Below are 24,627 nucleotides of genomic sequence, written 5' to 3' on the forward strand. Positions count from 1 at the left end.
TTTAATTTGATGTTAGCCTTTCGCTAAATCTAGTGTAGAGAAATATTGGGCCTTACCCATTTTATCAAGAATTGTATCTATTTTTGGGATTGGATATTTATCATCCACTGTTATCTCTCACTCAATTTTGTGTACTCATGAATTGTCAACCAGTTTTGGAACTACAATAAGAGGACTAGTATATTTTGAATAGCTTTTTCGTATCAAAACTTGATTTTCCATTTAAGTTTTTTCTTTCTAACTTCTTCATTTTTTTTGAGGATGTCTATAAATGTTTGAGTTTATTGGTATATTAGTTGTTGTGTTAATTTCTATGACATGTGTATGTGTGAATACATCTCCTTCTTTAAAAAATAAATGTTTACATTTTTTTTCTATAATTATTACTTTTATTGTAATTTACTCCCTGATATTGGGAGTCTGTCCTCGAGTCTGTTTCAATAATATTCAACGCTTGTATGAAATACGCCACTTAAATGCTTTTACAACTAAAATAATAAATTAGGTGGTGCAACAGTCCGTAGAGAACGAAGGCTAAGTGACTTACAACTCTCAGCCATTCCTGTGTGCGAGTAATTGCAGGTATGGAGGGGACCTCCTATTTTGAGCCGAATCCGAACGAAAATTTTAGAAAGCACTTTTTCATGACAAGAATTACTCTTGCAGAATTTGTTAATTCCTCGCAACATGCAGTACCCGTGAAAAAAAATTTAAGTTGGCACAGACAGGGATCGAACACAAGACGGGTACTGAAGCCTACTGAATGGTGTTAAATGTTTAATTTCTGTCAGTGTTCTTTCACGCACTGATGCGGTATTAGATAATTATTATATTAGCTTGTATTCTAACAAAAGTTTTTAACACTGCTTGAGTTTCATTCAAACCATGAACAACTCCTTCCAGTTTAGATAAATAATAAAACAAAAACTTATATCCACTTTTATTTTGGTATTTTAGAGTTAAGATTCTTTCGCGACTGCACCAATTTTAAATTATGAATTTTTGTATTATTGATATTATGATTTTCCGTTGCTTTTTTAATAATAAAACATTCATTTTAATATTTAATTTCTTTAATATCTTCTTGTATTTTATTTTAAATAATATGCTGACTTAATTTCTTCTTGATAGTTACAAATGAAAGTTAGGTTAGCTTAGGTTGAAGTGGCTGCCTAAGATGGAAACGAACACACTTAGGAAAGTTTAATGGCCCATTATGGTACCACATGAATCTTGAGGCTTCCTCATAAGCTCAATGGAACCAGTTTGAGTCCCTTACGAAACTTAAGAGACTGATTATGCTAATATGATTTAGATCGTCAAAGAAGCATTCTTCTAGGAATTTTTGAGCAAGTGTTGGCCAGATGTTTTTTGTGACCTGACACGTGGTGATGTTGTCATACCTGGTGTTTGCCCTCCCCACAGCGTCTTGCATTAGCAACAGTTTACAAGTAGCGATTGGTATGCCAGTATGTACTAAACGTGGTAGGATGGGTTGCACTGTACCGTTCCTGGCGAGTTCATCTGCCTTAAAGTTACATGTTATGTCTCGATAACCTGGCAACCAAGAAAGGTGAATATTCAACTGTTGTGCCATCTCCATGATAGACAATTATGGACTGTTATAGAGTTTGTAGAGACAGAGTCCAGTGATTTGATAGCAGCCTGGCTACCTGAAAAAAACGGATATCAGATGTTGATATCATGTTTTCTTTATCGCCAAAAGTTCCGCCTGTAACAATGATTGGGAAGGCGGAATGAGAGACTTAATTTCAGTCGTTCAGAGTACACACCTCCACCAACCCTTTCTTTTGTTTTTAAACCATTTGTATGAAAACGGATTGACGCATCTTGCAGGAATGTCCTATCCTCCCAGAAAGATCTGGAGGATAACTTCTCTCCATGCCGAAGGAACATGGTAAAGACAGCTGGTAAAAATTGACTCAAGGATTGATGCTATTATGTAGCAGCTCGGCTGCTATTATTCCATCTGGTCCTGCAGATTTTAAAGATTTGAAGCTGTTGAGAGCCCGTTGTCTTGTCCCTTGAGATCAGACCTATTGAATATGCTGTATTTGGACTTGAACGTATATCACAGTTGCAAGTTTCGGTAAGAGAACTACCAGGAAAATAGTAAGTTCAGCGTTTCATTACTTGAATTTGTCCATTTCTGCATTTTTCAAGCAGCTTGGCATCGTTGATAGAATTTTCCGTAACCTAGATGCTTCAAAAGTTTCTTTTATCGTGCCAAGAAGATAGCATAGATTTCCTTAGTGCCTTCTTGTAAATTCTTAGGGATTCTTTGTACGAGTTCCAGTGAGAGGCTAATCTTGTGAGTTTCGCTCGGTTGAAGAGTTTCCTGACCGAGTCAAGCTCTGAGGCTCACCATTATGGTTTTCTCTTTCAATTTTCAGCGATCTGTTCACAGCTGAGGTGAGGTCATTGACTTTGTTGCCAAGTTCATTAGCATTAGACGAAGGACTAGATAGTCCAGGTTATAGTGAACAGTGTAATGAGTTCCTTTATGAAGCCCAGTCAGTTTTCCGATAATTTCGAAAAGTCAAGTGAGGCCGAGCCGTTTGGAGATTAATCTGTACTAACTGTAGCATTTTGGCTACAATTAGGCAGATCAAGCTCCATCACGGTTTTGTTCTGATCCTCTGAGTCTGAAGAAGAACCCAACAGTTCTTCCTCGCTCAGAAGGATCATGTTAAGGTCCTCCTCAGTCTCCATTGGAGAGGAAGAGATAGGGTGAGGAGTCAGTTGATGTTAAAAACATCATTCTGATATGTGAAAAAAAATAGGATTCGGTAAGAGCAACTTGGCTAGGTTACCCAGAGTGAGAAGGAGCATCGGAGAGAGGAGCACTGTCTATCTTTTTCGTTATTACAACGTGGAAGGTATGATGGGAGTTGGTGACATAAACGTTGGCTTGTATGCCTTGTTTATGTTGGAAGCGGTTATGATTCTGGGAAGGTAGAGGGATAAGAACGTCCTTTAGTTTCAAGACTCATCTGGAGAAGATTCTCGAGAATCATTGACCTTACTCAGCTTCTAAAACGCGACAAGTTTGACATTCAGAGTAGAAGTTCAAATGAACCATCGACTACCTGTTTTTTGTTTTATTTCCGTTGGAAATAAAATTGAGAATTGCTTATATTGATTATATTATAGATTCATTAACTCGCTCGTTGATACTTAATTTCGGTGAATGATGGGAATCGACCCTTTTTTTATTTTTTTAGTTTTTACTAAGATACTCTTGAAACTGTTTTAAAGCAAAACAATAATTCATGAGACTAGCATATTAACCATAACTTTCAACTCACTTTCTAGGTCCATACGGTCACACTAAATTAAATTATAAAACTTAAAACAAATGCCTTTTTGGCCATAAGATCTTTTTAAATTTAATCGATTTTAATTTATTTTTAATTATTTAATAAAAAAAAAACAATTTTAATGTATTTTTCTTTAATTTACTTAAAATTAGGTAATTATAATCAAAAATTGTGACTGAATTTAGAAACCCATTTTACTTAAAACTAGAAAAATCACAGCAGAAAATCTAACTATTTGTTTTAATTCCGTTTTCCATTTTTCTTTGTTATATAGTTTTATTATATTTTTATTTTTTGTGAAACCATGCATTTTATAATTAAAAGTAAACTCCAAAACTATGATAAAGGTATTCAAGCCAGCCAAGCCAATAAACCCCATCCGGACTACCCATTATCAAATGCAGATTGAAGCCACTAGAACTGGTATTTATGCTTCACTCTATCAATTCGTGGAATGAAGCTTCGGAAGCGGAAGTAATTAACGTTGAAGAATTCGGCTGTTCGATATAAGCCAGTAGAGCAACGTCCCGTAAACACGGAAAATATGCGTTATTCAAGGCATTATTGAAGATTAATCGGTAAATGTCTTAGTTCAACATTGAACACCATCGACACCTGCTGACTTTTTGTTTTTTATTGATTTGAAGATGAGCTGGAGGTTGATCTTCGTTATTAACTAGGAAATTGGTTAAGTTTGCGATTATTGTATTTGCCATGAAATCGACATTGAATCGCATGAAATATTAGTTCTTGGTTGGGGCGAATGTTAACATTCACCTTGTACATTTGATGTCTCCATTTTTTCCCTCGGATCTTCAATTATGCAAAAGTCATTGTCAAAGATGGTTCTTTTCTTATGCTTAGCATGGTTTCGATAGCCATAAGCGCATCAGAACTGAAGGCTAATCTGTGAATTTACAGTCACATTTAGTACCATTCTCCATGAATTTTCTGTTTCATTCTGTGTATTTTTTTGTATACTTTATTACTATAGGTTTTCTATATAAACTTACAAAATCGTTTTCATTTTGACGGGTTGATGGCTATTTTGTGTTCTAATAACTTAGTTTGAACAGTAGTTAAAAGAAAAGAAGTAGGATAACTTATATGGGCCATTAGTAAAACGCAGCTTCTGTTTTTTTTACATGTTTGATCAAAAAAATATTTGACATAAAAAAGAAGTAGGAATATAGACACATTATAGACCGTTTTCATGTAGAATCGATTTGTCAAATTCAGAATGTTAAAACTTCTCGACGTTTCGAGGTCCCTAGGATCTAAATCAAAGATTTTTAGACAGATTTTTATGCAACAAAGACTGACATTTTTGAAGTCTACTAAAATGTTGATAAAAATCAATTAATAATCGTTTTTTTTTTTTCAAATATCCTTTTTAAAATTTAAACTGATTTCATTATAAAATATTGGTTTTCAACATTTAGTAAAATTGAAATTTTTTTTAGTAAAACACGAAATCCTACAAAAACGTAAAAAAACTGATAAGAAATTGTTTTGAACAAAATAATAAGTACAAAGTAAAAAATTGGCAAATTTTGTCATCTCACACAAATTATTGTTATTTAAAAGAAGGTATTTGTGAAACGACGTAGGTACATTAAACACGCTTTGTAACTTTGAAAGCAAGTATCTTACATTTGTTTGCAAAAAGTGCAGTTCTTAATTATTAGTTTCGTCACAAATTTGTGATACTTTTTCAAAATACTTTTTTATTTTTTTTATAATTTATAAATTGATCAACATATTCAATTCATTTCAACTTCGTTATTTATAAAGTATGTCTACACCATTACAATAGCACATTTAAGAACACATCCTTCGTACAATAAGCTAATGTTAAAGCTGACAATTCAACGAATTGATGTATATTTTGTTTAGTAATGAATTACTCATAATAAAAGTTTTCTTTTTGAAGTGTTTTATTTTTTATGATAGTATCATACTTCAAATTTTAGATTTAAGTGCAAATCTGCTATTATAGAATCTGTAATGGGTCAAAATCACCGATTGGAAAAAAAATCTGCTTTCAAAACACAATCTATTACGTTATGTTTTTCTGGCTTTGAAAAAAAAACTAGCGCACCGCGTACTAACTGTTGTTGGATTTCACATATATTCATCAACCTTATGTCAAAATTACAAATACAGTAATATAAACAATTTTGGGTGAGAGGTTAATACGTACAAAGAATTCCGGTCTTTATATGGAGTGTCTTTGTTAATTGGTCTGAAGAGGTAATACTTGGTCGCATATTGGTGTTATTTTTTTTTTTTTCATTCTAAGCTTTGTTAAGCTAAATAGATGATCGGCAGACCAAACTACGAAACCGTTGTATAACTTTGGTTCACTCATATGCAGTTCTAGTAAGAATTATGTGCAAAATCCTATGTCTGTCGACACTGCGCACCGGTAGTTTAAGTAGGAATGAAGGAATCTGATGAAATTTAACCCTGATTATGTAATTAAAGCTTTGTGGTAGCACAATCAAGTTGTTGTTTTAGTATTCGAACCCAAACTAGCTTATATTTTCAGGTCATGGCTAACTCATGAATTGCAGCAATGCTAAGGACATTGGCTTTTTAAAAAAGTACCTACACAAAACTAAAACTAATTGATTAATAAAACAATACAAAACAAATACAGAAAAAAAGGGGTAGAACATGTTTTAAATATTAAGGCTAGGAAAAACCTTTAAGTCATAAAAAAAGCGAACTTAAATGCAAGATTTTCTAGTCATTAGTTACAACTCCAAAACCTGATTTTTCGGCCAATTAAAAAATTAGTACGCTGTTAGATGTGATTTTAGGGTACTTTTTAATAACATAGACTTGACTTTACAAAAAAAGATATTGCTAAGATTAATAGAATTTGTAATTTAACCTTCTGAGAGAAAAATATATAAAATCATCATATCTTTGCCAAGTCACAATATCGCAACCATTCCAGAAGAGCGAATTTAAAACTTAGACATTTGTTTACTGCTAAGCTGTAAACATAGCTTACGAGTATCGATCAACTGCACTTTTTTTTATTGGCACGTGCAGAATGCAATAGCCTTTCTTTTCATTTCTTGACCTAGGAAAAATAAAAAAATTAGAAGTTTCCCAATTTTAAAAAATATCGCGTTTTACTTCAATATATGCACTCACAACATTATGCACAAATAGTTTTTCGTTCCGAAGGCAAAACCTTCCTAAGATGCACCAGTTTCTATAATTTGGATACACTATTGTAACATGGAATAAATTATCCAGTATATGTTGCTTAAATAGGGTCATAACTCTGTGTGGGATTGCGTTTAATTACTTAAAGATTTATACATTAAATGAACCTTATCACAAAAATGAAAATAATTCTAGAGTTAATTTCTTTAATTATTTCAAGGTTTTCCAGTCCAGTAAATTTGAGCCTGTAAATGATACATCGCCGAATATTGTTGTTTTGAATAATATTGATGGAAGCGCCGTTATCCTTCCACAAACGAACATGTTGCCTGGTTTTTTACATATGAATAGGACTCAAGACATTCAAAATTCTTATAAGTCAGATTTTGGACAAATGAATCCCCCATATCGACAGGATACTAATCAACAATCCAAAGTGACCAACATCTTTTCTCCAATAGAAGCGTTACCTGAAATCGCAATCACTGAAGTCAAAGCACCCAGGATTGAACTTCAAGACAACGTGTTGCTCAAAACAAGTTCCAACACACTTCCACCAACAAAAATTATAGTTCAAGACTCAAACCTTTTGTTTGAAAAATGGTTAGGAAAGAGTACTCCCAATGAAAAAGAAGAGCTTTATGATACAAATGTCTCAAAAATAAAGAGAAATGTCGTTAATGAAGGTTTTTTTTCTTATGCTAAGAACCTAGATCTTTTTGAAGTACAAAATAAATGCTCAGAATTCTCTCAAGAAATTTTAAATCATAAAGTACACAAAACTCCAAAAAGTATAAAAGGAAAAAACAGTGTACTCTCTTTTTCACAAGTAGGTTTCAAAACAATATGCAAACATAAACTAAAAAAAAAAAATGAATCAAATCGGCCACAATATGAATCTACAATAAAAGATAGTTCGGTTAACTGTTCTTCGAGCACTCAAAATATAAATATTAGAGATTGTCCTAACAACCCTGAAACACAAAATTCTAAAACGTATCGTGTTTTTAAAGAATCAATGAAATCAATTCCAATCTCAGTCACACGTAGTAGCGTAGAAATGGAAAAGCCAGTTAAATTGAGGTCAATGAGTCTTGTGCATTCAACGTCATCAATCGGAGGTAGTTTAAAATATATGTCTACTAACAAAGAAATACCAATTCGACAACAAAAAAAATGTAATAATATAACATCTCGTCCAACAAATCGTGTTCTACCAATGCAATCGATTCATTCTGCAACACCAAAGCCTGCATCTTTGGAAAATGAATTTTGTAAAAAAAATGAAACTGTTGACAACAAATTCGAATACGTTAAACCAATGAAAGAAGATGTAAGGAGTACAGATTCCACAAGTAACCTAGTGGCAATTACTGACTATTTGAGTACAAAAAATTCACCGTCACATAACATCAATCTTTTTAAGAAAACCGATACTAATGAAAACTCAGAGTTTAAATATGTGCATACTTCAAACATGATGAAAAATAATAATAAAGAAAGCTCTGTCGTTACTTTGGGTAATGAAAATTCGGTTGAGGCAAATATTTCTGAAAGCAATGATTTTATAAAGACATTATCAAATATCTTTAATAATGATTCGTCAGACAAAATAGCTAGGACTAGAGTGGACAAATACATAAAAAGTGAGCGGCAAGAAAAAGGGGACTATGATACACAGCCTATTTCAATAGATAAAAATGAGGAATTTATTTTAAAAAATGATTTTGAAATTTTAAATAAAACTTTGAAAAGTTCTATGTCATCGATTTCAAAAATCCCCTACAAGCTTGAAGCCGATCAACAATCCAACGTGACCTTTGCTTCCAAAAAAGATATTACAGGTGAAACTAATAAAAATAATATAGAACCCTACTTAATTTTTGAGATCCAGAGTGAAGATGGATTTAGTTATAAGTCGCAGTCCATATCTCATGTATGGGAAAAGGTTTTTGAAGATGTTCAGAATTCTCGTCGTGCACATGGCCTACCTTTCTATTCTATTGGGTCTTTCGCTGACATTTGTGGAGTACAAATGTTAGGGTTAAAAACAAGCGCTCTAAAATATCTTATAGAACAATTACCCGGTATAGAACAATGCCAAAGGTATACCCCGAAGTACCATGAAAATGAAGCTTCTATTAAGCGTCCGATAATATATAATGGATACGGAATGGAAACTTATTCAAAATATCGAACGGCAGCACGGTGCGAGTCGTTTTCCAAGAGATCGTCCTATGATATTTTCAGTTGGTTGGCATCGAAGCATCGAAAGCAACCAAAGCAAATTTTTGTTCAACCTTCTGATACTGAGTTGATAGCCAGGTACGTATTTTATAAATTGTTTTCGACAATAAAAGGGTGGATTCGGCTAAGGTGGTTTGTGATAATTAAATTATTATTATTATTATTATTATTATTATTATTATTATTATTATTATTATTATTATTATTATTATTATTATTATTATTATTATTATTATTATTATTATTATTATTATTATTATTATTATTATTATTATTATTATTATTATTATTATTATTATTATTATTATTATTATTATTATTATTATTATTATTATTATTATTATTATTATTATTATTATTATTATTATTATTATTATTATTATTATTATTATTATTATTATTATTATTATTATTATTATTATTATTATTATTATTATTATTATTATTATTATTATTATTATTATTATTATTATTATTATTATTATTATTATTATTATTATTATTATTATTATTATTATTATTATTATTATTATTATTATTATTATTATTATTATTATTATTATTATTATTATTATTATTATTATTATTATTATTACTATTATTATTATTATTATTATATTTATTATTATTATTATTATTATTATTATTATTATTATTATTATTATTACTATTACTATTATTATTATTATTATTATTATTATTATTATTATTATTATTATTATTATTATTATTATTATTATTATTATTTTTATTATTATTATTATTATTATTATTATTATTGTTATTATTTAATGTTACCATTTCATTAAATTTTGCTAAACACCGAGAAATTGGTTCTAAAACAGTGGATTCAAGATATTCGGTACCAAATTATATTATACTATTGTCACTTGTTCTTAAACCTATATAAGGTACAATAAGTTGTGATTTAGTATTTATAAGTTTTGGTTTCATTCTATTTTAGAAGATGTACTGCAAATTTACCAATGGCTATGAAATACAGAACATTAAAAGAAACATGCAAGCAAAATGTTGGTGTCTTTCGGTCCCTTATCCATGGTCGTGGTCTGTTTTGCGTAAAAGATATGGAAGCTGGTAAGTTGATATTTATTTTAACCTTTTACATTTACTAATGGAATCGATTTAACACAAATTGAGGTTTAAACCTAGTTAGTTAGTTTTTCAAAAATTCCTACTTCTGTACGGTAATAGAATAACGGTCGAACTCATTTTTCAAGTAATCGTGTTTTGTGTCGGTCGTCATTTGAATGTGCGCGTTTTTGTTTGAGACTAGCCTACAGTCGTTTTAGTTGTTTCAACAATACAATCATTAATAAATATATAAAATGCACTTATTCATACAACTTTCTAACTATGCAATAAAATAAAAAAAAAAAAAGAGGCTGGGATGCGACCCACACTGATAACTTCCCATCCCGTCTGTCGATTTGTCTTGCTTAAAAGTTTGTCTATATGTATTTTTACCAAATTCGGGCACTATTTTTTGTAGATTTTATTTTTTATGAAAAAAAACGGACTGTTGGATTTTTATATAAAAATTACTGTTTTCTCTGAAACAAAATAAGTTTGAAGCCAATATTTATAATTTTTGAAAAGCTATTTGAGCCGAAAGTAAATTTTTACCAAGTTTTAGTATTGTTTTTTTTTAGAGTTTTATTTTTTTTTAAAAAAACTGTCAATTCGAATGTTTTAAAAAATTTACCAAATGTTGAAAACAACATTTCTTATAAGATAAAATTAGTTTGAAGCCAAGATTTAAAATTTTTTAAGAGATATTTGAGTCGAAAATCAATTTTTACCAACTTTTATACATTTTTTTCAGGTTTTTATTTTTTGTAAAAAAACTGTCAATTGGATTTTTCTCAAAATTTGTCCTAATGTTGAAAACAATATTTTTTATAAGAACAAATTAGTAAGAACCTATTATCTCAAAGTCTTTAAAAGATATTTGAGTCTAAAATCATTTTTTACGAACTTTTCTTAATTTTTTTTTCGGTTTTTAAATTTTTGTTCAAAAACTGTCTAATCGATTTTTTTCAAACTTTAACTGAATGTTGACAACAAGATTTTTTGAAAGATAAAAGTACATTAAAGTCAAAATCTCAAAGTTTTGAAAAGATATTTGAGTCGAAAATCAATTTTTACCATTTGTTTTTAGGTTATTATTTTTTGTAATAAAAACTGTCAATTAAATTTTTCTCAAAATTTTATCAGATGTCAAAAACATTATTCTTCGTTGCACACAATTGTTTTAGAGATGAAATCATATTTCAGTCGTAAAATTTTGGAGATGACAAATTTTTTTTTTCAGTTTTATTGATTTACAGAAAAAACCGTTATATTGATTTTGGTATCACGTTACAATATATTATATAAAATTTAATTCAAGTCTCTAGCGTTTTTGGTTCGTAAGATATTTAAGGTTAACCAAAATTTTCACCTTTTTTTCAAACTGCTATGGTAAAAAACCACCCACGCAATTTTCTTGAGAGCCCTTTCTGCATCTTTCTGCCTTATTATCTGTATAACAAAATTTATTTGAAGTTGATATCTCTTCTGGTTCTTGAGCTATGGACGACGAAAAAAACGCCTCGAACGTACGGACGTACAAACGTACGTACACACGCACGCACAGACATCTTTCTAAAAATCTTTTATTTCGACTCTAGGGACCTTGAAACGTCGAGAAATGTCAAAATTTTCAATTTGACAAATCGGACCCATTAAATAACTTCCTATGGGAAGTTAAAAAAACAAATATGATGAGCTAAGCACAGCATAGCACAGTGAGTATTATCCTTAACTTTCACCTCCCAGAATTGCTCGGATTAATTGATACACAAGCTTTGTTGTTCGACAGCAGATAATTGAATTAATTTTAATTGCCACAATAATTGTTTTTTTTTTCAATTTTATGCGGTTTAAATTTTCCATAAATAAGCACATCATTCACTATTGCTTTATTTATTAAAGACCTAATCTAAACGGAGTATCAACTTCTTTTTTTAATTGTTTTGGCATATCCTCGCACTGAAAACATTGTTACGGGCGACTTCAATGCGTACAATCTCCTATTCTGACCTTGGTATATAAACACTATTAATGTTTGTCTCCCCTAGGCGCACGTGACCATTAATTACTGTAAACAATACTGCAATGCCCCAAAGGCATTAAACATTTTGGACATTCGAAAAATGAGGAATTCTTCCTCTGCCTCGTTCCAGTGAGTGTTATGACTCGGCCTGTTGAGTTTTTTAATGCTTCTATTTGGCTCATATTGTCTCACACTCGTACTGCGGCGAAAGTTCTTAAAGATCTCAACATACATATATATGCGCACTGCGTAAGGTTTTTCATCTGTCCTACTCCTCAGGTCTCATTTCGAATAGATGAAAAACAACATTTGTACAGCCCATTCCAAAAAAGTCAAATCCGATTGCACTCATTCCCTTCGCAGAAAGATTCTTAATTACCGGCAGTACAGCTTTCGCAGCAATTAATTCACTGGTGATCTTGTGGTTCAGTATTCCATAATCGGTTCTAGCAAGTACAGATCTTTATCCCAATTTGATCCCAGCTTTGAATTCCATTCCTAAAGTGTCCAATGTAACGTTAGTATGAATTGCTGCGATTAAAAGTCACACTCATTATATGAATATGTGACAAATTCCTAAGTTATGCAACGAAAGAAAAAAAATCCATCCCATATAATGTGTAGAAATTAAATAGAAAACCGTTAGTTATATTCGTATATACCAATCCTAAATGGTGAAATTGTGATAAACATCATGACCAAGAGCTGGTTGCTTTTAAATTCGTAAACATAATATTTTATTTATATTTGAGTATAAAATATAAAGTATAATGGAGAAAAAAAAATAATAAGAACTGTAAACTAATTCTAAAGAAATATTATAACTAACATATAATATAAATTGCTTTCTTTTCATTTGTGGTCTCCTTCAAGCTCCTTTTAGTCGAAGGGACAAAGCGCTCTTGCGTCAGTAACCGCCTGGTCCTTGGAGTTCGGTCTCACTCGCCGTATTGAACCTGGAGGATGGGATTCCAAGATTTTCTTAATTGAAGCATTCTTAATTGAAGCATTGTTTTTATTGAAATCTTGATACTGATAGTACAGTTCAACGAACAAATCTTCTGCTAAAATCACCATCTTTGCGTATACGTATGTCCAAATATCCACCGAAGGATTTTTCTTTTGAAAGTGAGAAAAGAATTTTGAACCCATTGAGCGATGAAACAATCGGAATTTAGTCAGGTGTTCACATACATGTCCTTTTAAATATAGAGCCTTCCAAGTTAACACCACTGCAGGACATATTTTTACCTTTTTTGTAGGCCATCCAAGCTTTATTCACTCATTGATACTCTAAAATTTACAATAATTTTATAATTACCATTTGATTGAATATATTTACATTACATTAAAACAAGTATGTGTACGTAAAATTAATTAAATTACCAGAAAAAATAATTCAATCAAGGTTTAAAACTAATTTAAATATATACATTATTTGAAAAGAGAGGTATAATTTTAGGTAATCTGAGCATAAGCCTCCCCCAGAATTTTCCATCTTCTTCTATCTAGTGCTTCTTTCCAATAAAGTGGGCATATTTTTCGGATGTCATCCTTCCAGCGTTTATGTTGTCCACCTACGCTTCTTTTGCTTTCTAAGGGTATCCATTCGGTTCCTAATTTTGTCCATCAATTATCAGGTGTAAGTATTACATGTCCTGCCCATTCCCATTTGAGTTTCTTAAGCCTGTGTATAACGTCTTCAAAATTAGTTTGACTTCTTATATTCTGATGGTTAATTTGCTGGGCAATATGAACGTTCAAAATAGCTCTCTCCATTGCTCTCGGACATGATTGGAGTTTCATTTCAGTGTTTAAGCCTTTCTTAACATCTTCAATATTGGGCCCTGGACCACGTAGACCCACATTGACTAGTCTCATGGTTTTTCGCTAGTTAATTGTTTTTTCTTTATGATGCCCATTCAGTAGCTGATAGTTGCTCTGCTTCAACACGTCTACTACCCTTGTGCTTTGGTTTTCCGATATAGCATTTGCATTCGTTCATTATCCGTCTCCTGCTTCAGTACCGAGCGTTGATTATAAAACCAAGGATTGGTTTTGTTTTATTTGTGGTAAATTGTGGCTACCTTCGAGAATTTTAATAAAGAGTCACAAAAAGGAGTACTCGGTGAAAAAAAATATAACAAAACACCAATTAAAAGTATTTTTAAAAGTTATAATTCAAAGAGTTTCCTTTAAACAAACATAAAAGCTTCTCTTTGAAAAAAAAACTGTATTTTGTATTATTAAATATCAAAAATAGTTCTGAGAACAAATTTTTAGGAACTTCTTTCTATTTTTAAAGAATTAAATTGAGTCTGAATGATCCTCTGAAAATTTAATGCAATGAGCATTGAGTTAGAAGTGTACATCATAGACAAAAAAAAACCTTTTAGCGCAAGCGTTGCCCTGCGCCAACATTAGACTTTGTATAACAAATGTATATATATTTTTGAATAAAAACTCATCTGATTGGTTTTAATCATCCACTTGAAACCAGAATTGTGAATGTCTTTAATTTCAAAGTAGATTTTATAATCGATACCTTGTTAACTCATATTCTCCAACATTTTTATCTGATAGATGATTAAATTTTAAAAATTCAGATATTTATAACTAATTGCTTAAATCTGCTTCTTGAACCCTTACAACTTGGATTTTAATATTTACAAACTGAAATAAAAATCGTTTTAATTAATACGTGATATAATTTGGCCGCAGACTACGTTTTAATGCTTAAGAGCATTACTTTTCAATATATTTGTTACATTCTCAGGAATATTTTTGTTTTAAATGACATTGTGATGTGAGCCGTGTGCATAATATGGGATCATGACGAAATCTAGAATGCCAAAAATCTCGAATGCCGAAAATCTCGAAAATAAAAAAAAATTATCTAGAACGCAAAAGTCTCGAATCCACAAATATCCAGAATTAACAAAAATCTCGAAAGACTCTATCTAGAAAAAAATCTCGAAAAAAAATATAAATTCGAGATTTTTTTTTTGTATTTTTAACAGTTAAAAGTCAATAAAACACAAATACATCAGTTTACCCAATATTTTATTTTCTGATCAAGAACAAAATTTTTTCCAAACAATATGAAAGGTACATTTGTGTAGCAATGTGCAATAGTATGATTGATAACTTTACTTGTCAACTTTAAGTTTGTAAGGGAGAAGTAAGTTATCCAGAATGTATGCTTGAATTTTTGAGGCAATGTTTCAAATTCGCGCGAATTTTGAACATTGCCTCAAAAATTCAAACATACATTCTGGATTTTTGCATCCGAGATTTTTTTTTTCTAGATTTTGGCATTTCGAGATTTTATTTTCTAGATTTTTGTTTTCGAGATTTTTTCCATTCTAGATTTTTGTTTTCGAGATTTTCATATTCTAGATTTTTACTTTCTAGATAATTAATTTCTAGATATCGTGGTAGACCCGCATAATATATATGTATAAGTTTTATCCAATGATACTGTACATAAAGAAAGTCTGTTCTGAACAATTAAATATCCCGAACAAAATCTATAAAAACAGAAAAGAATCCATTTTAAGGATTAGGAGCAATTGTCATTCAATTTTAAATAAAAGAAGTAATAAAATAAGCAATAATCATGAACATGCTCAAAATTATTGTTATCAAGTATAAATGACTTCCATCAAGATATTCATGTACATTTTAAATAAACAAAAGTAACAAAATAATGTATAATTGTGAGCATGCAAAAAAGTCACGTACATACATCCACAATACGATTTACGAAGACGGATTCGTGTTCATTTCGAGAGATTTTGGTTTTTTGGTTGCACATTTTTGGGTAGACTTGGTAGTTATCTTTGAGATACAATTGCAATGGGTAAACCAAAGAAATTAGAAGGGCTTACAAATTTTGATGAGTGGAAGGTAGAAGCAAAAGCGTATCTTGCCACAAAAGGCCACTGGAAATGTTTCGATGGCACAGAAACAGATCCAGATAAAAACTTTCTGGCGATTCAGATGCTGAACTGGCTGTTGTCATCTGCTCTTTAAACAAACACGGAAAAGTGCACAACAGCAAAACAAGCATGCGATTCTATTTGTTCCGCATTCGAGGATACAGGTATTGGTCGTAGGGTGAATTTACTTAAGCAATTGGTAGGATTGCAGCAACTGGATTGTCCTTCTATGGAGGATTATGCCCACAAAATGGCACTAATGGCTTACTTACTTACTTAAGGTGGCGCTACAGTCCGGGGCGGACCTGGGCCTCAACCAACAAGCGTCTCCAGCCAGCTCGGTCCCTAGCTAGCTGTCTCCAGTTTCGCACGCCAAGTTGGTTGAGGTCCTCTCCCATCTGCGTGCGCCACCTGAGTCACGGTCTTCCTCTACTGCGCCGTCCCTCGGGATTGGATTCGAAGACCTTCCGGGCTGGAGCGTTGATGTCCATCCGCTCTACATGACCTAGCCATCTAAGCCGTTGGACTTTAATTCTGCTAACTAGGTCAGTGTCGCTGTACAGCCCGTACAGTTCGTCGTTATATCTTCTCCTCCAATCTCCACCTATGCGTACGGGACCAAAAATCACCCGAAGAATTTTTCTCTCGAAGCATCTTAAGACGCTCTCATCTTTCTTTGACAGGGTCCAGGCCTCAGCACCATAAATGAGAACCGGGATGATGAGTGTCTTATAGATGAAGATTTTACATGCTCGAGAGAGGGCTTTACTTCTCAATTGCCTTCTAAGTCCAAAGAAGCAGCGATTTGCAAGAGTTATTCTTCGTTTGATTTCAGAGCTGGTGTCGTTGTCTGCATTAATAGCGGTGCCTAAGTAGACAAAGTCCTTAACTACCTCAAAGTTATAGCTGTCCATGGTGATGTTTTGTCCAAGACGTCGTTGTTCAGTGTCCTTTTTTGATGACAGCATATACTTGGTCTTGCCCTCATTGACCACTAAACCCATCTTCTTCGCTTCCGTCGCAATGCTCAAAAACGCTCCACTGACATCACGCTTTGATCTTCCAATTATGTCACTATCATCTGCTTATCCGAGTAATTGGATGGACCTTTGGAAGATTGTGCCTCTAGTGTTGACGGTTGAGTTTTGCACAATTCTTTCCAGAACGATGTTGAAGAAGTCGCATGACAGTGCATCGCCTTGTCTAAAACCTTTTTTGACATCAAATGAATCGGTAAGATCTTTTCCGACCTTGATAGAGCAGCGTGCATTCTCCATCGTCATTCTGCACAAACGGATAAGTTTGACAGGGATGCCCTATAGATGCTGTCATACGTGGCTTTAAAATCGATAAAGAGATGGTGGGTATCGATTTGAAGCTCCTGGGTTTTTTCCAAGATCTGCCGTAGTGTGAATATTTGGTCGATAGTGGACTTTCCTGGTCTGAAGCCACACTGATAAGGACCAATCAGGTTGTTGACGAATAGCTTCAGACGTTCACATAATACGGCAGAGAGGATCTTATACGCAATGTTAAGGAGACTGATGCCTCTGTAGTTGGCGCAGTTTAGAGGGTCTCCTTTCTTATGTATGGGGAACACTATGCTGAGATTCCACTAATCGGGCATGCTTTCTTCCGACCATATTTTGCAGATGAATTGGTGCATGCTCCGTACCAAGTCATCGCCTGCTGCTTTGAATAGTTCGGCAGCGATGCCGTCAGCTCCAGCAGCTTTGTGTGACTTAAGTTTAGATATAGCTATCTTCACTTCGTCAAGGTCGAGTAGCCGGAATTGTTGATCTGCGTCGCCGAGGTTGAGTGGTTCTATCTCCCTTACAGCGGAATTCGTTTCGTCATCGCCGTTATATAATTTGGAGAAGTGATCTTTCCATATTCTCAGCATCGACAGCGGTTCTACTACGATGTTCCCCTGATCGTCTTTACAGGCTTTGGTCCGTGGCTTCTAACTCCTCGATCGCGCGCTTCTCATACTCTCTTTTTTTCCATCTAAGAAGCCGATGTTCCTCTCTCCTCAGCTCTAGTCCTTTTGTGCAGCGCCGTTTTGTATGCCTCTTGTTTCGCTGCGTGCGCTTGCCGGCATTCGTCGTCAAACCAGGGGTTTCGCTGTGGTGGCCGTGTAAAACCTAGCACTTCAGAGGCGGCATCTCTGATGGCTGCAAGGCAATGTTGCCACTGGTTTTCAATGCTTAACGCAGGAAGCATAGGACTCCTTTAGAGGTTATTAGAGACTCGATCGGAAAAGGACATGGCAGTCTCTTGCGATTGTAGCCGTCTAACGTCGAATCTTCTCACAATACTTCCTTGTTTTGGCTTGGATCGGGATATCCGTAGCCGTACCTTGGCTACAACGAGGTAGTGGTCCGAGTCAATGTTGGCCTCTCGGAATGTTCGGATATCCTGGATACTGGAGAAGTGTCGTGCGTCGACCGCAATGTGGTCAATCTGGTTGACGGTTGATTGATCAGGAGATTTCCATGTCCCCTTGAAGATATTCAGATCCGTGAATTGCGTACTAGCTACCAGAACGTCTCGCCCCGCAGCGAAATCGACCAGCCTGAATCCGTTGTCGGAGGTAGTGTCGTGCAGGCTGTATCTCCCGATTATCCCTCCAAAGATATCTTCTCTTCCTAGCTTGGCATTAAAATCTCCTAAGACAATTTTAATGTCATAGCCAGGGCACTGCTCATATGTCTTGTCCAAGAGCTCGAAGAATATGTCTTTGGTGTCTTCATCTTTCTTTCATCAATTGGAACAAGTTCACGTCAAAACTACGATGTCACAGTGAAAGATGTACTGCATGTTCCAAATATCTGTGCAAATCTCATGCCTGTGAGTCAGATGGCTAAACAATGCAAACACTATGGTCTTCGATAAAGAAAGTTGCCGAATATACGATTCAACAAAATCATTCATGCTTATTTTGAGATTCGAACGAAACGTTGATTCGAGTGACTAGATTTATTTGTTCTAATGAATTTTATTTATTTTGAGATTCGAATGAAAAATATTCATTGCAGAAAATGAACCGAAATGGACAGTATTTTGGAGATCAGCTGTTTTAAATGATTTGACATTTTGATTTGATTTAGTGGACCACACTAAATTACAGAAAAACCCTTCGCTACCTCCGGATTCTCCTCCATCAACCTTATCAGGATTTCTTTTTGTTCCCTATTTGTCCAATTGGAATGTGACTGTGCCCTTTATGAAATAACAAAAAAAAAATCGTCAATATAACCAATTTCGTTTAATAATCGTATAAAAATTGTTAAAACTTACATCTTTCTTCAGCTATTCACCAGAAAATATCTGAACGACACAAAAATGACATTTGGTTCGAATCACTCGAAGGTCAAAGTTTACTTAGTTTTTTTTTTAAAATGAACTTTCGATTGAATCAGCAAACTTTCGAATCGATCGAATCTCAAAATAAAATCCAAAGGCACCTACTGAAGATGAAACTCAGTGAGAGTGATTCGGATAGCGAATTGAATAAGGCATGTGATGATGATTTGAGTGAGTCTGGTGATGAGGGCATAGGTGTGGCTGTAGTAGACAATCAAAGTGCGTCAAATGTTTGCATGAACTATGCAGATGCAAATAATTCAGTCATCTTTATGCCCCACCAAAATGAAACAATCGTAGAAATTAGTGATACAATTGAAGAAAATGAATCTACAAATAACGAATTCAGTGAGGCTGGTGAGAGTGAAAATTCGTCATATACTTCTGTCGTTGGGACTGATTTTGACCTTGCTGCCAGTGTGATATATACTGTTCCATGTCCTATCATAACCGACCAGATCGAAAGCCCAAGACAAACTGCGAATGCTCGTGATGCTTTTAGTTTACATGCGATGCTTGGAGCAGCTACGGAAGACGTTTGTGAACGGAAGTCTTATGAGGTGGCTAGGCAATGCGGTGAGAAAGAGGAGTGGGAGGCAGCGATGAAGTCTGAGTATGCGGCCTTGGTTGCGAATAAAACTTTGGAAGCTGTGTGAGCTTCCTGCTGGGTGAAAAGCAATTGATAGTAAGTGGGTCTACAAAGTCAAACGCGATGGCAAGAACAATTTGATCATTCACTAGATGGACGTAGTGACTGCCTTTCTTCAAGGCGATTTGAGAGATGAGATTTATATGCAGCAACCAGAAGTGTTTAGCGATAAAACGGCGAAGGTCTGTCGCTTGAAGCGAGCGTTGTATGGTTTGAAGCAGGAAAGTCGTGTGTGGAACGACAAGTTAAATGAAGTGCTCGTTCGGGTACTTAAATTGAAGCGATCGTCAATAGATCAATGTATCTATTATAAACATTCAAATCAAAATACCATAATATTGGCTGTGTGGGTGGATGATATTATGATCTTCTCGAGCAACGCAACGATGGTTATCAAGTTAAAGAATGAATTGTCAACTTAATTAAAAAAGAAAGACTAGGTGAGGCAAAATCATTGCTTGGTATGAATATTACTCGATATGCGGATGGTTCTCTTTCGATTGATCAGCGTCACTACATATCAACATTCCTTAAGCGCTTTAACATGGAGGAATGTAATCCAGTCAACACTACGTTGGATCCCAACCAAAAATTGTCTGAAGAGTTGTATCCGAAAACAGATGGTGAGAAACGAGAAATGGCAAACGTTCCTTTTCAAGAGGTGATAGGGTGCATTATGTATGATGCACAGATTTGTCGGCCACATGTTTGCTTCGCTGTTAGTGCACTTAGTAAAAAATTTGAAATATTGGGTTAAAACTAATTTTATCTAATAAGAAATATTGTTTTCAACAAATTGACAGTTTTCTTACAAAAAATAAAACTCTAAAAAAACAATAATAGTAAAAATTTACTTTCGACTCAAATAGCTTTCCAAAAATTAAAAATATTGGCTTCAAACTAATTTTATTTCACAGAAAATATTGTTTTCGATATTCAGTAATTTTTATATAAACATCCAACAGTCCGTTTTTTCATAAAAAAATAAAATCTACAAAAAATAGTACGCAAATTTGGTAAAAATTTATACTAGTACATATAGACAAATTTTAAGCAAGAAAAGCACTCGGGCTTAATTATAACTGCTTTATAGGTTTCAAATTGTGGATGTGCCTACGAGGCTTTCTTTAAAAGAATAATCTTGAGCATATAGTTATTGTATGTTTAGGATTATTGTTTATTTTGATTTTCTATTTCTGTTTGTATAGGTCTTGTTCGTGATATTTTAGCGTTTAAAACAGACTTAATTTATGCAAATAGATTGTATAAGTTCATTGTATAAAATTTCTTCCTCTTTCAATTGGTTGAAAAGGCGCAAGTTTACAATAGTATTGTTTTATTTTACTTGATTTGGTGAATAATAATAAACAAAGAATTATAAATAATTTATTCAACACCAGAATAAACGAGCTAAGTAACGTAACTAACAATGTTATACAAACAATAAAATCCAGTGAGAAATTGAAACTAGAATATACGATAGAATTAAAATAAAAATTATAAGCACTTAAAGTAGAGTTAACTAATATAGAATACGCTATGCAATGGACAAAAGCCGGTATAAATTTTGTCCAATTTAGCAATAAGTATAATAAAAGAAAGATTTAATAAAGTAGTACCCGTGGCATGATGGTTAGTGCGTTGGACTGTGTTATAGTTTAACTAAGAGTGTCCGTATGGGACCATTAAGTTAGTTGTAAGTTATGGATAGGTAGGCTAGTTTTATGAATTTTTGTCTAGCTTTAAGATAGGTTTAAGATTGAACTCATAAAAATGAATAAAAAAAAAAAGTGCGTTGGACTGTCATGCAAGGGGTCTTGGGTTCAATCCATGCCTGTGCCACCTTAATTTAAAAAAAAAATAATTTTCGCGGGTACTGCCTCTTGCGAGGAATTGACAAATCCTTCAAGAGTAATTCTTGTCATGAAAAAGTGCTTTCTCAAATTAGCCGTTCGGATTCGGTCTAAAATTGTAGGTCCCTTCCATTCCTGACAACAGTACTCGCACACAGGAATGGTTGAGAGTTGTAAGTCACTAGGCCCTTGTTCCCAACGGACTGTTGCGCCACATAATTTATTTATTTATTAATAAAGAGAATATGCCTTACAATAATGTCATTGAAGCAATAGAGTTTTCAGAGGTCAAATAATAAATCAATAATTTATGAGTTTGATAACTACAGGAGAAGAAATATGTAACAAAATTCTCATAAAACCTATAAAAACGGAAAAACTATTGTAAAAACAGATTTTAACGAAATATTAAAATGTAAAACAAATTTATACGGAATTAACACAAAATGCAAAACCCTTAATTCATTTGCAATATGTAAACAAGATGATGTTATAAATATAAGTCAAGATAAATGTATTAATAATCTATTAGCCAGCAAACCCCATAAGTGCATTAAAATCAACAATAAGCATATCCCTACCGTTGAAGAACTTACCCCCGGCTTTGTTTTACTGAATCAATACTATGATAAAGTTTACATCGACGAAAATGAAGTCCTTCTCAATGGAACATATTTGACCCAGTTCAACAACGCTACCATTAAATCCCACCAATACACATTTCAAGAAACAGAAGTACACAACCCACTTCCAGCAGCTGTTAAACCGCAAGTCGAAGAATTGCTCTCGCTAGAAATGTTTAAGGAAATCGAAGCCAAAAACACAAAATACATCCATGAACTAAAAACAGCCAACTAAAGGATATCTAATCTATGGTAATGCTATTAATGCTTGCAGCAACTCTAGCAGCCTTCCTATTTATTCTTTGGAAGAAAGAAATAATACCATGTACCACCTGGAATAAAATAATTACCATCGAGGAAATATCCTTAAACTAGGCAAATATGGGACCAGAAACATCGAATAGTAGCACGAGTAAACCTATCCCATCAATTCGAACATTAGTGGTAGAAGACCTTTACCAACATCTAAAACAACATCTACGAGTAATTTGATATTGCAATGCAAGTTGTATTATTAATGAAGAAATGAAATAGGGTGCGAAGTTATATATGTAAATATGATCACAGGGTATAGGAATGTTTGAACAAAATATGAATATGATTACTGTAAGCTTGTACAGTCATGCCATTAGGTTTTAAAAATGAACCACCCGTTTTTCAACAGTGTATCACTTTTCCTGTCACCATTTTCAAACGAATTATGAGTGTTTGTTTATGTAGATGATGTAATCGTAGCTTCTAATACAATTGGGGAATATTTTGATGTACATAGCTTACAACGATTAGCTGGATCTCTACTTGAACTTGTATTTAAAAAATGTCAAAAATTGTATAAGACTTAACTACATATCAACATTTTGTAACATTTAGTGAAATTTTGGGAAAGATCGAATTAAAAAAAATAAACTGAAGTTATTTTTCTTAGACAAATTTTACTGACAACTTTTTTACCAAAACACGAAAAGGTACAAACCACCTACAAAATAAAACTGACATAAAATGGTATTGTCTTCAATTATTAGGAGGAAAAAGATAAATTATTGTTATGAAAATAATTTAAAGTTCAAATTTGTCATCTAGGGACTTGAAAATGTCAAGGTTAAATAAAAATGAATTATTGGTTTCCGGAAATGAAAGAAACAGTTGAAAGAATGATTTAAACTTTTTTTAAATGTATATTGTATTCTATTCATTTATATTGGAATAATCGAACTCTTTATAGAATTCCAAAGAAACTAATCCCTTTTCATACTTTACTTAATAGTCATTTTGTCCCGCTTCCACTATTCGTTCAAAACGAAAACATATTTTGATTTTGATTCTTTTACGAAGCATGTGAAGTTTTTAGACACGTGGATATGTGCATTCAAGACGACACGAGCATACAGACGTTTTTCTCAAAACCCAGATATAGATGAGCTATAGATGCAACAACAAGAGACCATTAACTGAATTTCGCTGTCAGACAGGATGATCCATTCAACATAGACGACGAAATCCAACAATCTCGTCCTCCTCACTTGACAGAGTAAACATTTCCATATCTAAGCTGATGTCTAACAAATCTAACAAAGCGGCTAGAGCAGATGGCTTGAATCCCTCTTCATAGCAGCTTAATATAATTCAGGCAGGAGCATTCATCAACTTATCTGTAAGATATGGTCGGAAGAAGGCATGCCCGATGAATGGAACATTAGTTTTGGTTTCCTTATATTCACATTAAGACAGATCCTGAAAGGAAATCCAAAAACATCAAATCAATTTCAAGGCCGCATATGACAACATTTATATTGACTGGATGTATTGAACTTAGCAAAACCTTTCAATGCCAAAAAAGGTTTTAGACAAGGTGATAGGTACGCTGCCATGCAATTTATTTAACATCTTACTTGAAATAATAGTTCAGAACTCCCACGTCAACACTAGAGGCACTAACTTTCAAAAGTCAGTCCTGTTACTGATCTGCATATGCTAACGTATGCTGATGACATTGACATAATCGTTTAAACTTAGTGTAATGTCAATGGAGCTTTTGTGAGTACTGTATAGAAGGTATAGATGGGGCAAAAATGGGTTTAACGGTTAACGAGGGGAAAACAAAGTACATGCTGTCGTCAAGAAAGGACTAACAACTCCGACTTCTAAGTCAAAACGTCACCATCGACAGACGTAACTTTGAGGAAGTCAAGGTTTTCGTCTACCTAGGCTCCACTATAAACGAAGAAAACTAAACCAGCGCTGGGATCAAACGAAATTAATCTGGCCAACCGCGGTGCTCAATTTTTCAGAGTTGTCATTTATAGATAGTC

The 24,627-nt window shown here is 33.3% G+C and overlaps 1 protein-coding gene across 2 annotated transcripts in view; it reads left to right on the forward strand.

Moving 5' to 3' along the window:
* Positions 1-24,627, forward strand: part of LOC129940345 (histone-lysine N-methyltransferase trithorax) — a 144,005-nt gene that overhangs the window by 113,232 nt on the left and 6,146 nt on the right. For both annotated transcript variants that reach the window (XM_056048656.1, XM_056048657.1), the window contains 2 exons: positions 6,745-8,849; positions 9,736-9,866. In XM_056048656.1, coding sequence (XP_055904631.1) covers positions 6,745-8,849; positions 9,736-9,866 — 2,236 coding nt within the window. The remainder of the gene's footprint in view (positions 1-6,744; positions 8,850-9,735; positions 9,867-24,627) is intronic.

Source organism: Eupeodes corollae, chromosome 1, assembly GCF_945859685.1.
Source record: "Eupeodes corollae chromosome 1, idEupCoro1.1, whole genome shotgun sequence".
NCBI lineage: Eukaryota > Metazoa > Arthropoda > Insecta > Diptera > Syrphidae > Eupeodes > Eupeodes corollae.